This window comes from Carlito syrichta, unplaced genomic scaffold, assembly GCF_000164805.1.
Source record: "Carlito syrichta isolate Samal-C Ts95f unplaced genomic scaffold, Tarsius_syrichta-2.0.1 Scaffold304717, whole genome shotgun sequence".
In the NCBI taxonomy this organism is placed as follows: domain Eukaryota; kingdom Metazoa; phylum Chordata; class Mammalia; order Primates; family Tarsiidae; genus Carlito; species Carlito syrichta.
The window spans coordinates 107,994-119,391 of NW_007248813.1; the positions used below are offsets into that span (position 1 = coordinate 107,994).

Sequence of the window (11,398 nt, forward strand, 5' to 3'; positions counted from 1 at the left end):
CAATGGGATGATATTAAGAAGTGAGGCCTCTAAGGATGATTATTAGGTCATGAGGACTCCTCAATAACATATATTTCAGAATAGCTAGAAGAGAGGATTTTGAATGCTTTCACCACAATTAAATGATAAATGCAGTTATGGATATGCTAGTTACCTTAACTTGAATATTATATAATATATACATGTATTGAAACATCACACTGTACCATATAAACCTGCATTATGTGACAAAAACAAACAAAAAAGCCTCCTCCTTAATGAAGTTTTCCTTGGCTAGCTTTTCTAATTAAAAAAAAAAGAAAAGAAAAAGAAAGGAAGAAAGAAAAAAGAGAAAGAGAAGAAAAAAGAAACAACACTTGAAACTTCATATTTCCCCTTTTTTCCCCTCTGTGGTACTTAACAAGAACACCTTGTATTAATATAGCCCACCGACATCTTGTTTATTGACTTTCTGTACAACAGCAGTGATTTTATGTGCTTTGTTCACTGCAGTGTTCCCTTCTAGAGCATAACAAGTAGATAAATAATACTGGTTGAATGTGGGACAAGGAAAGGAGTCAAGACCATTTCCAAAGTTTGGGAATATGGCTTGACCAGGAGACCGGGGCTGTAAGAGATGCCCTTAACCTTGGAGAAGATACACAGTGGGCCCATGGAAATGTAGGCTTATTGTTCATATACTAGCTAGAGGCAGGGGCATAAAAAAATGCAGCATTTTTCTGAAAGAAAAGAAATAAATCATGTTCACTATAGAAATGGCTGGGATTATATCAAAGTAGAAATAAATAAGGATATTATCTATACTCACATAACCTGGATTGATATTTTGGTGCATTTTTTTTTTAGTTTTATTGCATAAGTGTGTATGTATACAATATAATTGCATTCACAAACATTTTTCCATATTATAACAACTCTTATTCAAAAACATTTTACCCATGGTATAACATTCTTTTGTAAGAATTCATTTCAGTTTAAAATGCCCTTGTACTTCACTCTCTCTGCACATCTCTAATGGTGCCTTGAGGATTCATTTCTGCAGTGGCCTGACTGGTCGAAGGACTTAGATAAGATCAGAATCATCCCCCTGGACAAGCTGCCACAGCAGAGATCCTAAAATCTCATTATGACACCATCATTAACACCTGTGATTGTTTTTTTTCCCTAAACTGTGTCAATTTGATAACCAAATTGACCTAGGAAGCTTTTGTAGCATCGGCACTGCCATGATTCCTAGGGAGTTGAGTGCGCTAGCATGTTCATTTCTGTGTGTCTGTGCAGGTGTACTTTTGACCTTTGGTGCTGGTGGAGGCTAAAGCCTGAGAGGGCAGCAGTTAGCTGGAGGAGATGGCAGATGGTCTGAAGGAGCCCTACGAGTCTAGCTGGGAGGCGAGAGAAGAGCCAGGAGGCTGCAACTTTAAGGTGTTCGCTGGAATGGCAGAAGAGCATTTAGAAGAAAGAGATGGTCAGGTTTGGTGGCTTGGCTTGTAATCTCAGCACTTTGGGAGGATGAGGTGAGTGGATTGCCTGAACTCGTGGGTTTGACACCAGCCTGGACAACTTGGCAAGACCGTATCTCTACAATAAACAAACAAAAAAATATCTGGGCATGGTAGCGTGTGCCTGTAGTTCCAGCTACTTGGAAGGCTGAGGCGGAAGGATCACCTGAGCCCAGCAGGTCAACGCTGGGGTGGCTGTGAGCATGCCACTGCCCTCCAGCCTGGGTGACAGAGTGACTCAACTCAAACAAAAGGAAGAGGTGATGGAAAGTATTATATTAGGGTTCTCCAGACAAACAGATCCAATAGGTTATACCTATCTACCTCTCAAGTAAGATGTATTATGAAAAATGGGCTCAGTAATGATGAAAACTGAGAATTCCCACCCTCAGGAGTCTGCAAGTTGGAGACTCAAGGACAGCTGGTTGTGTAACTCAGCCTAAGCTCCAAAATCTGAGAATTAGGGAAATGGTGAAGTAAGTCCCAATTCAAGGGTAAGAGAGAATGAGATGCCCCAGGCAGGCAGGAAAACAGGTGTGATCCCTTCTTCCTCTGTCTTTTGTTCTCCTTAGACCCTCAGTGGATTAGATGATGTTCATCCACATTGGGAAGCACAACCTCATTTATTGAGTCCACTGATCCAAATGTTAATCTCTTCTGGAAACACCCTCTCAGACACACCCAGAAATAACGTTATATCTGGGCACCCCATGGCCCAGTCAAGTTGACACACAGAATTAACCATCCTGAGTGTGGAAAGAAGCAGAAGTTATAGGTTATCGAGTCAGGACAAGGAAGGGCATGTAAGCTGGTGGCTTCTGGGAAGACAAACACAGTGGGCTTATAAAACAAACATCATCATGTGGCTCACACCTCTTCAGCAGCTCCCAAGGGCCTGACAAGCCCTGGTCCTGGAACACTCAGGATTCCACTCCATGTCCTTTACCTGTGGCCCTTCTGCCACTCACCATGGAGACTTGACCATATCCAGACACCTGGCCTGGCTGCCTCCGTGCTCCAGGACACTGCCCCAGCAGTCCCCCTGGCCTCCTCATGCCTGTTCCCAATGAACTTGCTCTGTTCACTGTCTCCCTCCATCCATGTGGCTTTACCAGCACAGCACTCCCAAGGGGTCTGTCTGTGCTCTCATTTTTCCTGGTTTCTCATGTGATCAGCCTGACGACATCCCACACACCTAGTCCTCTCAGCACTCACAGAACCAACTTGCTGCTCACTGCACACAATACTCTGAGGCAAGGGTGTACATTTGGATATTTCAACAAGTGAGCAGTTATGGGTCTAACAGAAGGTAATTTTCTGACATGCAGTTTATTTTGGGAAGCCCTAAGACCACAGGCTCAGTAGTTTGCCTGCAGAGGTTCTGAAAAGTGACTATTGTCCCAAGGATGCAGAGAGAGGACTGAGAATCTCAGAACCCCACCCAGCACCTCCCAGGGTGTCCTTCTTCCTCCTGCCTCTGTCCACTTCCCTTCTCACATGAGGAGTGGCAGAAGGGCCACAGGTAAAGGACATGGAGTGGAATCCTGAGTGTTCCCTCCCTTGCCCTTCTTGGCTGTGGAAGGTTGGTGTGAGTAGTGTTGGATGAGACGGCACAGGACACAACCCCCCAAAAAGGCAAGGGCCACGGTCATGGAGATGCATGTACTGACCGGCTCAAATCTGCCTGCACACTGTGATGGAAACAAAGCCAACAACACAACCTCCTAGGACTGGAGGATCTTGCAGACATGACCCAACACCTCCATAGGATGCCACCAAAGGCCGCAGAAACTATCTCACCAGGATTCTTTTGCTAGAGATGGAAGCAGAGAAACATATTTGTGTTTACAAAGTTTTCGATTATGCCCAGAGTATTCTACCCCTTTCAAGGTTATTTCATTAGTGACACGAAACCCAGAGGCAATCAATAACAAGAGGAAAGAGGTTTTTTTATGGTAAAAACTTTATTTACTATTTATAAATACATTGCAAGACAAACTTTTCAAAAAATATTTTTTCCCCAAAAACTTAATTAAAAAAATAAAGAAAAGCTAATAGGTAGGCAGAATGTCTCGAGACCCCTTTGTGTTCTCAAGGAGAGCTCTGGGCAGTGTGTGTCCACACTGAGGGCCACAGCAGGGCAGGGGAGAGACTCCTTGCACCTGACTTTGCCAGACCTCCTTGGGTTTGGCCTCCAGGAGAGAAGCTCAGGCTCTGGGCACAAGCTCTTTCCTCGGTCATGGCCATAGTTCTATCATCTAGCATCTCTACCATTTCATCTAGGATTATCTAGTATAGTTCTTATTATATTTGGGCTATGTTGCATACAATGTTAACAATTAATTAAGAACATATCTTCTCTGCATATATGCGTGAATTATAAAGAAAAGTATGAGAATGACTCCAAGTTCAACAAACATGGGTGACTCTATGTGCTCCCAGTGTCCTCAGTGGGCCTCCCCAGCAAGCCACTCATCTTTCCTGTTTAGATATTATTATTCTTTTTTACACTGAGCCAAGGAGGACACAAGGTGAGAGATGAAAATAAACGTTCGTCTTTAAAGAGCTTATCCTCAGAAATAAACTTTGTCTTGAGTTGTTGAACTACAAAACTATTTTCCGCAGTCATCCGAAGAATCGTGTCATTGTTTGTAATGCCTCTGAATACAGAGGCCGACTTTCCTTGTCCCCATCCCTCCTGCCCTGTGGGACCACATCAAAGGCCACTTTGGGCCTTCAACTGGGCCACATTTTCAGGAAGCTGACTGACAAAGGAGGGTCAGAAATACCTGCCTTTATAGGTTCCCAGAGTGCCCTAGAACATTCTTGGTCATTTTTTTTTTTTTACAAGTAAGACTTCACCTTATTCTCTCCAAGAGTCCCCAAGCAGTACAGGTCACTTCAAGATATGAACAATCTTCTTGGTCGAGGGACCTGGGCCTTTGCTTCAAAGATGGTACCATGAAGGCCATGAGCTCCAGGAACGTGTCAGGATGTCCAGATGAGTGGAGGTGAAGGGTTTTCCTATTCTTGATACGGCCTGTGCTCATCTTACAGAGTGAGAAGGAAGTATGTACTCTACATAGGCAGCACAGCTGCCTAAGTCATGAAGTCAGAGGGGCAGCTGCTTTGGCGAACACACGGTGAGGATTCCACAAGGGGAGAAGTCTGGGCACTGTGCTCGAGCTTATGTATGTTTTTATAGGAAGCAACAAGAAAATTCAAACAGTTTTTTGCTGACTACTGGAAAAAGTGAAAAGATGCTCAAGTTTACCATTTGAAGGAACCGTAGGCATTTCAAAAACCTCTTTCTAAACTTTGGTTTAAAAAAAAAGTCAGTTCACCACAAAAAGAAATACAAATCGAGGCTTTAGCCAGCTGCTGGTCATGTCCTTGGCAGTCTTTTGTGCAAAATAAGGCGTATTTGAGCTCCACATGAACTAAGACAAAGAGAAAAATAAATATATTGAAATAACCCCTCCAAGGCTCAAAAGGGCTCAACTCTTGCCTGAGATACACAGACATAGCTCCAGGTAAATGGTGTGGGTCTTTAAGAGGCCAGTTGGGTTTCAATCTACATTTTTGAACAAAGCAAAGCATGCTGCATGACGCTCACTGTGCTCACTGTCAGAAAGAGTTTCCCTAAAATTAGAAATTTTTTTTTCTAACTTGTAAGGAAATTCATAACTAAAAACGAAAATCTCTTCTGCCTACCAAATTTGTCTTGAGAATATAAAAGAAAATATATTTATTCTTTTCTCCCCATAGCTCTCTCAGCTATTAGAGGAAAAAAGAACATTTGAACACGATAACCTTCTTCAAAATGATCACTTAAAAGTTAACTGCTGTATTAGATTTAAATAAATATTATCAAAATTATATTGGCCACAGACTAGCAGAATATCCACAATATATTTCACAGGAGAAAAAGACCACATGCTTAGCCTAATGCTCTTCCAACTGGCCTGTCTCATATTCACATCTTTAATTTAACCTAGACAGTGTATCTTTAACTAGCTCTCTGGATTAGAACAGTTTCCCCGTGAAGATAAATCAACTATCAGACCTACAAGGGTAAGGCTTAACTTTGAAAATCTTCAATTTGTGTGTATATGAAAGATGAGGTGTTGTAAGTTCTTTGAAACAAAGCAGAGTGTCTCTGAGACCACTCTGGTCCTGATCCCTTTTTTTGTGCTTATCTGGCTGGGTAGGTGGGGCCACCCTCTCCCTGCACCCTTCTAAGGGATCCATCCTGTTCGCTTTCCTCACTCTGGGCCTGGCTGTTGCTCCTGGGTCAGCGAGCCTGGGGAAGGACCAGTGGCCATGCCCAGTCCCCAACTGGTCCTCAGTCTTCAGAGCCCGACACAGTCTTCCTCCCCTTCCCCCTCCCCTTGCCCAGAGGACTTACATCAGACAGCCGCTGTCTACTTGCTTTGCAGGCTGTAGCAGTGCACATCCTCCTTGCCCTTGGCATCATAGCCTGGGAGAGGCTGCCCGTACTTATCCACACACCAGCAGAAGCCCCGCTTTCTGCCTTTTGAAGGGCGGCACTGTGGGACAGAGATAAGACTGAGAGGTGAGCACCCCCCCGGGTCTGGTGTCAGGTTGGTCCCCTGGGCCCAGGATGGTTTCTGCAGCACAGCTCTGCTAAGCCGAGAAGACACAATAGAAATGTCAACCAAGCCAGCATAAGAACCACACATCCCTAGGCAGCAGTGGGTGCATCTGTGTGGACGCCTGTGCAGGTATAACTTCTTCAGAAAAGCTAGGGTGAGGGCAGTTGTGTGCCCCTAGGAGTCTAAGGTGGACACCAGACCATGTAGCCCCTGTTGGGCTAGCAGACTTATCTGCCGAAGGAGGGAATGAGAATGTTCCATCTGCCCTGGAATGTCATGGCTGTGCCTTTGGAGTCAATATGCAGCCTTTCACAGGGCATCTTCTCAGTATGAATCTGCTGAATGAATGACTGATAGAAAATGTTGGTGTGAATAAGAGGCCAAAGAGTACAATGGCTACGGAGTAAGATGGGCTCTTGGACGGTGGCCACTACTACGGACATCAGAACAGGTCATGGGTTGCTGACTTGGCTCTTCTAAAGTTAACTCTACAGATAACATGGTATGGATTGTCCGATTAGAAAGAAAGCCAGTTGAAATACCACCATCCTATCACACAGTCTATAGAGGCAGACTTACTACGGCTTGGCAGAACTGCATCTGAAATCTGTTTGATCCTTTCCAGCTTGTCACTATCAGGAAGGCATCTGTGTGGGATCTCAGGGTAAGTGACCTCGTGTCCCTTTTGGAAACTCACTGCAATGGTTATTTGAAGTGCCACTCCATAATGCAGCACTGACAAAGGTGTCAATGCATCTCCTTATCGTTTAAAAAATGGGCAGCACGTCCTCTGCTCTGGTGGCAAGCAGCGGAAGTGGCAGGAGTGAGAAACGGGCAGTAGACAGGCTCCAGGGCTGAGGATCTGGGCTAATCCAGCATCACTTGGAGCAACAGTCAAAGCAGCCCTTGGTCCAATCTCCTGAGACTGGCACCGAGTCCCAGGTACCTGTGTTCTGTGGACTCTGAGTTACAGCTGCAGCCAGAAGAGCCTGGGAGTTGGCAGGGTTGGTTTCTGCTCTGTGTCAACAGAGCTGGAGAGAAAGAAAATACACCAAGGCTCTCACTCACCTGCTTTTTCTTATAAAATCCCTTCTTGTCGCAGTTGGGGATGTGGACACCCCTGGGGCTCAGCACATTGAGGAACTTCAGGTGATTCAGAGTGTCCTCCATTTCTCTACGGCAAGGACCCTGGGGATCAAGAAGCACCGGAACAATCAAGTCATGATCATTACTCTGAAAAGCACGTGTCTGAAATTCTTACAATGCCACACAACTACCACAAATGAGACCTGTAATGTGCTTCTCAAATATGTTTTGCCTGATTTACCAAGAAAGTCACACAAAGATGCTTCGAACCATTGCTCCCTCTCTTTTGCTCTCTTCAGAGTAAGACACAGAGGCTAATATAAAGCCAATAGTAGGCTGATAAATGTAGAAGGTCAAGTGAATAAAATAAAGCTATCTCCATGAGAATGTTTCCTTCCATTTATGACATCTATACACTTTTAAAGTTATCTTAGCTTGGCCCTCACAAGATTCTCCAAGACAGGAAAGGATCAGTGTTCTTTATGCAAGAAAGAGATAGGAGAGAGCTGGGGTATAGATGGCCTTGTGGCCGCCTACCCACAAGCCACAATCACTGGGACTTGTGTAAAGATTGTCCCGGAGGGGCTCTGAGTGCCCAGGCTTGGCGGGTCCCACCCTTCTCCCTTAACAAGAGGAAAAGTTCTCACGTATTCCGTCTCCCTCTTGGACTCAGAGGAGAAGTTCTGGGTGTCTGTGCTCTGAGACTCGTAGTCGACTTTGTAGCGCTGGCTGTCCTTGGCATGCCCTTTCTTGATGATGTCCATCTTGGCATGGGAGGGGTGAAACTTGGAGTCAGGCACCCGGTGTGTGCTAGGGACAGCTGGGCTCTCCACGCTACTCGTGCCACGGTCTTCCTCCGACTCGCTGGTGTTTCCTTGGAAAGTGCAGAGCGACAAAGACATGAGCATCATCGACATCTGACAATGGTCTTTTCAAAATCCTAATGCTGCAACCAGGAAACATCTAAACGACAACATGAGCCAACAATTCCAAATGTGTGTGTGTGTGTGTGTGTGTAAAAACAGCTGGATACGTGATGTCTCAAGGTATCCAGCAGGGCGTGTACAACTACTTGCTATCTGGCGGTTGCTTTGCCCCAAGAAGTCATCTCGCTCAAAGTCATTCTGACACGGGCGGGCTTTTTCTGAGTAGCTGCAACTCAAGACAGGAAAATGCTTGCAAAGCGCCCCTTAGTAGATGGTGAAGGCAGCGCGATTTCACCTTCCACCGGCAGGGGGCAAACCTGAGCCACAGGAGGCAGCCGCGCGGAGCAGGCTCAGAAAGATCGCGGGCGACTCCAAGGGTGGTCCTCCCATCTGTGGGAGCAGCGGCAGCCCCGGGGACTTGGAAGAAGTACACGTCCTCCACCCAAGAAGCGCTGGAGTGGCGGCAATCTGGGTTTTTGCAAACCCTCCAGGGAATTCTGACATTAACTCAAGGGTGATCAGCAGTATCCTCCATGCCACCAGGTAAACAGGCTACGTGTGAATCTGTGTCCAGCTGAGATGGGGAAAGTGAATTTCTTCTCCACAAAGTGTCTTTTCCCAGAGACCCAGAATTACGCTTGTTTTCTGGGTCCCCTGTTACATTCTAAACCCGAGGTCCACAAAGACCCTGTGCATACTAGGTACCTTTCTGGCTGAGTCCTCACTCCCAGTGAGCACTAGAGCACATGGGCACAGACTTCCCCTCCCAGCTCAGACTTCTAAGTGACAGAGAGCTTTCATTCCCAGGGGGGCCCGGGGAAGGAGAAAGCCCTCTCCGAAAGACCTCCCCTTACAACAGAAAGGGCTAAATGAAGAGATGCTGATACTTGAAATAGACACTGGAATGCTGCCAGTTTAACTGGGATTTTAATGGTACGACTAAATTTGTGGCTGAATATGTAGCCAGGATTCTCACTCCATTCCTTTTCCTGGATGCACTTGGAGCGGACTGTCGAACACCTGCCGGGATCAAAGGGCAACATTTAGAGTGGATGTGCCTAGCTCAGACCTCTGGAAGGGCTTCGGCTTAAGTTGGCAAGTGACAGTCTTGGAATTCCTTCACTCCAAAAAGCAGGGTCTTAACATCTTCTTCTAGTAGGGGACTCAGGTCACACATCTGACCCTGAATCTCTCAGAGGGAGGAATGATTTGGCTGCAGGTGCTCACTCTCTCACGGGGACCACAGTAATTCCTCTCTTCTCTGGATATCAGATTCCTAACCTGCCACTCAGCTCACTGAGGACTTGCTGTAAAGTTCCCCAAGGGTTTTTTTGATTTAGGGGCACAAATTCCCAGGGTCTACCCCAGAGCCCAAGAGTAGGTTTCTGGGTAGGATTTGGTTTCAATTTCTTTTAATCTGAGTTTTTGCGTGTGTGTTTCAAGGAAGTACTGAGACAAAGGAAATGCTAAGAATATGTAAATATTCTAGGAACATGTAAATAAACACATTTACATTTGTTTTGTAAGAACCCTGAGTAATTTCTTAAGCTTCCTTAGTTTCTTCTTAATGCCTGGGCATTATAAGTCTTCTTAGTGCAGACTAGGGCATGAAGAGAAACTTGTTCTGTTTAAGCAACAGATAATTGTGACTTTTGCCTATCATAAATCTGCCTTTTTTTCCCCCAAATGGATTTTAGAAGTCACTTAGATCTTTTTATAAGCTTATAATAACTCACATCAATCTATACTATAGTGCTACAATGGTGGTAATCACAGAATGACAGCGTAAGTATGTCTCGGAACACCCCAAGTTGGACAAGAATAATAATGTACATACTTGGCAAGTGACGTAACTTTGCCTTGAGAGACAAATACCTCCAGCAATGCTAACACTGATTAACTAGCCCAGCACAAGTGTATGTTTCTGGCCAATGGAATCTTGCCTTCCCATTAATACAGTGTTTCTCAGGGAAGAATAATGCCAGCCTTGCCTAACAAGGAAATAGCTTTACCCAGGTGTGGAACTCTACATTTATGTACATTATAAGGGACGGCCTATCCTGCTAGCCCTGGATGGAGGCTTGCCCAACGACATCTGTCCAAGCAGACGGTTGGGGAGGGAGGGGGAAAGAGTGGGAGGGAGATTCTCCCAGCCTTCAGCTGTGCAGGCTGGAACTTTTCTCACATTACTAAGTGAGGCTTGAGAGAGGAACAGCTGCCAAACCCATTTAGGCTTCTTTAAGGGAACGATGTAATGTCCTCCCTCACCAGAGTCCTAGCCCACCTGATAGTGGCTGGGCCAGAAGGAGTAACTCTGCCAAATACCTGCATTTTCCCTTTTCTAGGGGCTCCCTTTAATTGCATCTCATTCCTTCAGATTCAGCTCAGGAAGGGAAACAATCCTAGGACGGATTCCAACTTCCTTTCCCTTCGCTGAAATCCACTTGGTCCACGCTCTCCGACCCCAACGCACCCGGGATGGCATGGGGCGTACACAAGGGGTGGTATCCAAAGTGTCCCACAGGGTTCAAAGCCTACACTGTTGCTGCCTCTGCGTGACCTTCAGAAGTTACTTCAACACCGGAATCCACCTTAGAGGTTTTTTTTTTTGGACACACCGGGACGAGACACCGCTTTGCAGACCAAAAAACTGTGCAAATTTAGTATTTTCAAAGAAGATACTGCTTCCCACGCCTGGCTTGCCCACCTCCCCCGGGCCAATTCCGCCTTCCTGCGTCCCCACCCCCAAGGATTCCTGGGATTGACGCGTTCCCCCCTAGTTTGCGGGCATCGGCAACCACGTTCCAAAGTTGGGCTACACAGTCCACACCCACGTACACGCACTAGGCTGGGAGAATCTCCTGAGTCCACGATCTTTCCGTGGACAATGAGCCTCGGCACCGCTGCCCCCGCCCTGGGAACCTTTAACCCACTGCCGTGGCAGCGCTTTGCAATTTACAATCACGCTGTTCTCAGAGAACCCAGCAAGTAGAGGGGCCCTCCGGCCAGCGCCTTCGCCTTTCGGAGCCTCGGATCCCCCACGTTGCAACCCCCGGAACGAGCAGAAAACAGCGTCTCACGGCAGCGCCCCAACCCCGGGACCTTCGCGCCGGGTGCCGCGCGCGGCGCACCTGGCGCGGGCGGCTCACCTGGCGCGGGCGGCGCGGGCAGCAGGTAGTTGCGCAGACGGCCGACGGCACTGGCGTTGACGCAGAGCCCGCGGCCGTCCAGCAGCGCCTGCAGCGGGCGCGGCTCGCCGGGCGACGGCTGG

At 46.7% G+C, this 11,398-nt stretch overlaps 1 protein-coding gene across 3 annotated transcripts; it reads right to left on the reverse strand.

Moving 5' to 3' along the window:
* Positions 1-3,451: 3,451 nt before the first annotated feature.
* Positions 3,452-11,398, reverse strand: LOC103263093 (insulin-like growth factor-binding protein 3). Of its 3 annotated transcripts, none has more exons than XM_008060767.2 (6): positions 11,277-11,398; positions 7,849-8,075; positions 7,184-7,303; positions 5,915-6,049; positions 5,002-5,007; positions 3,452-4,939 (listed from the first exon to the last, which is right to left on the reverse strand). In XM_008060767.2, exons 2-4 carry the CDS (start codon positions 7,963-7,965, stop codon positions 5,924-5,926), a joined length of 363 nt encoding a protein of 120 aa, XP_008058958.1. In that variant the 5' UTR covers positions 7,966-8,075; positions 11,277-11,398; the 3' UTR covers positions 3,452-4,939; positions 5,002-5,007; positions 5,915-5,923. The 3 variants fall into 3 exon arrangements, with proteins under 3 accessions (XP_008058958.1, XP_021569433.1, XP_021569432.1); XM_021713758.1 differs by having other exon boundaries at positions 11,259-11,398; XM_021713757.1 differs by lacking the exon at positions 5,002-5,007 and having other exon boundaries at positions 5,908-6,049.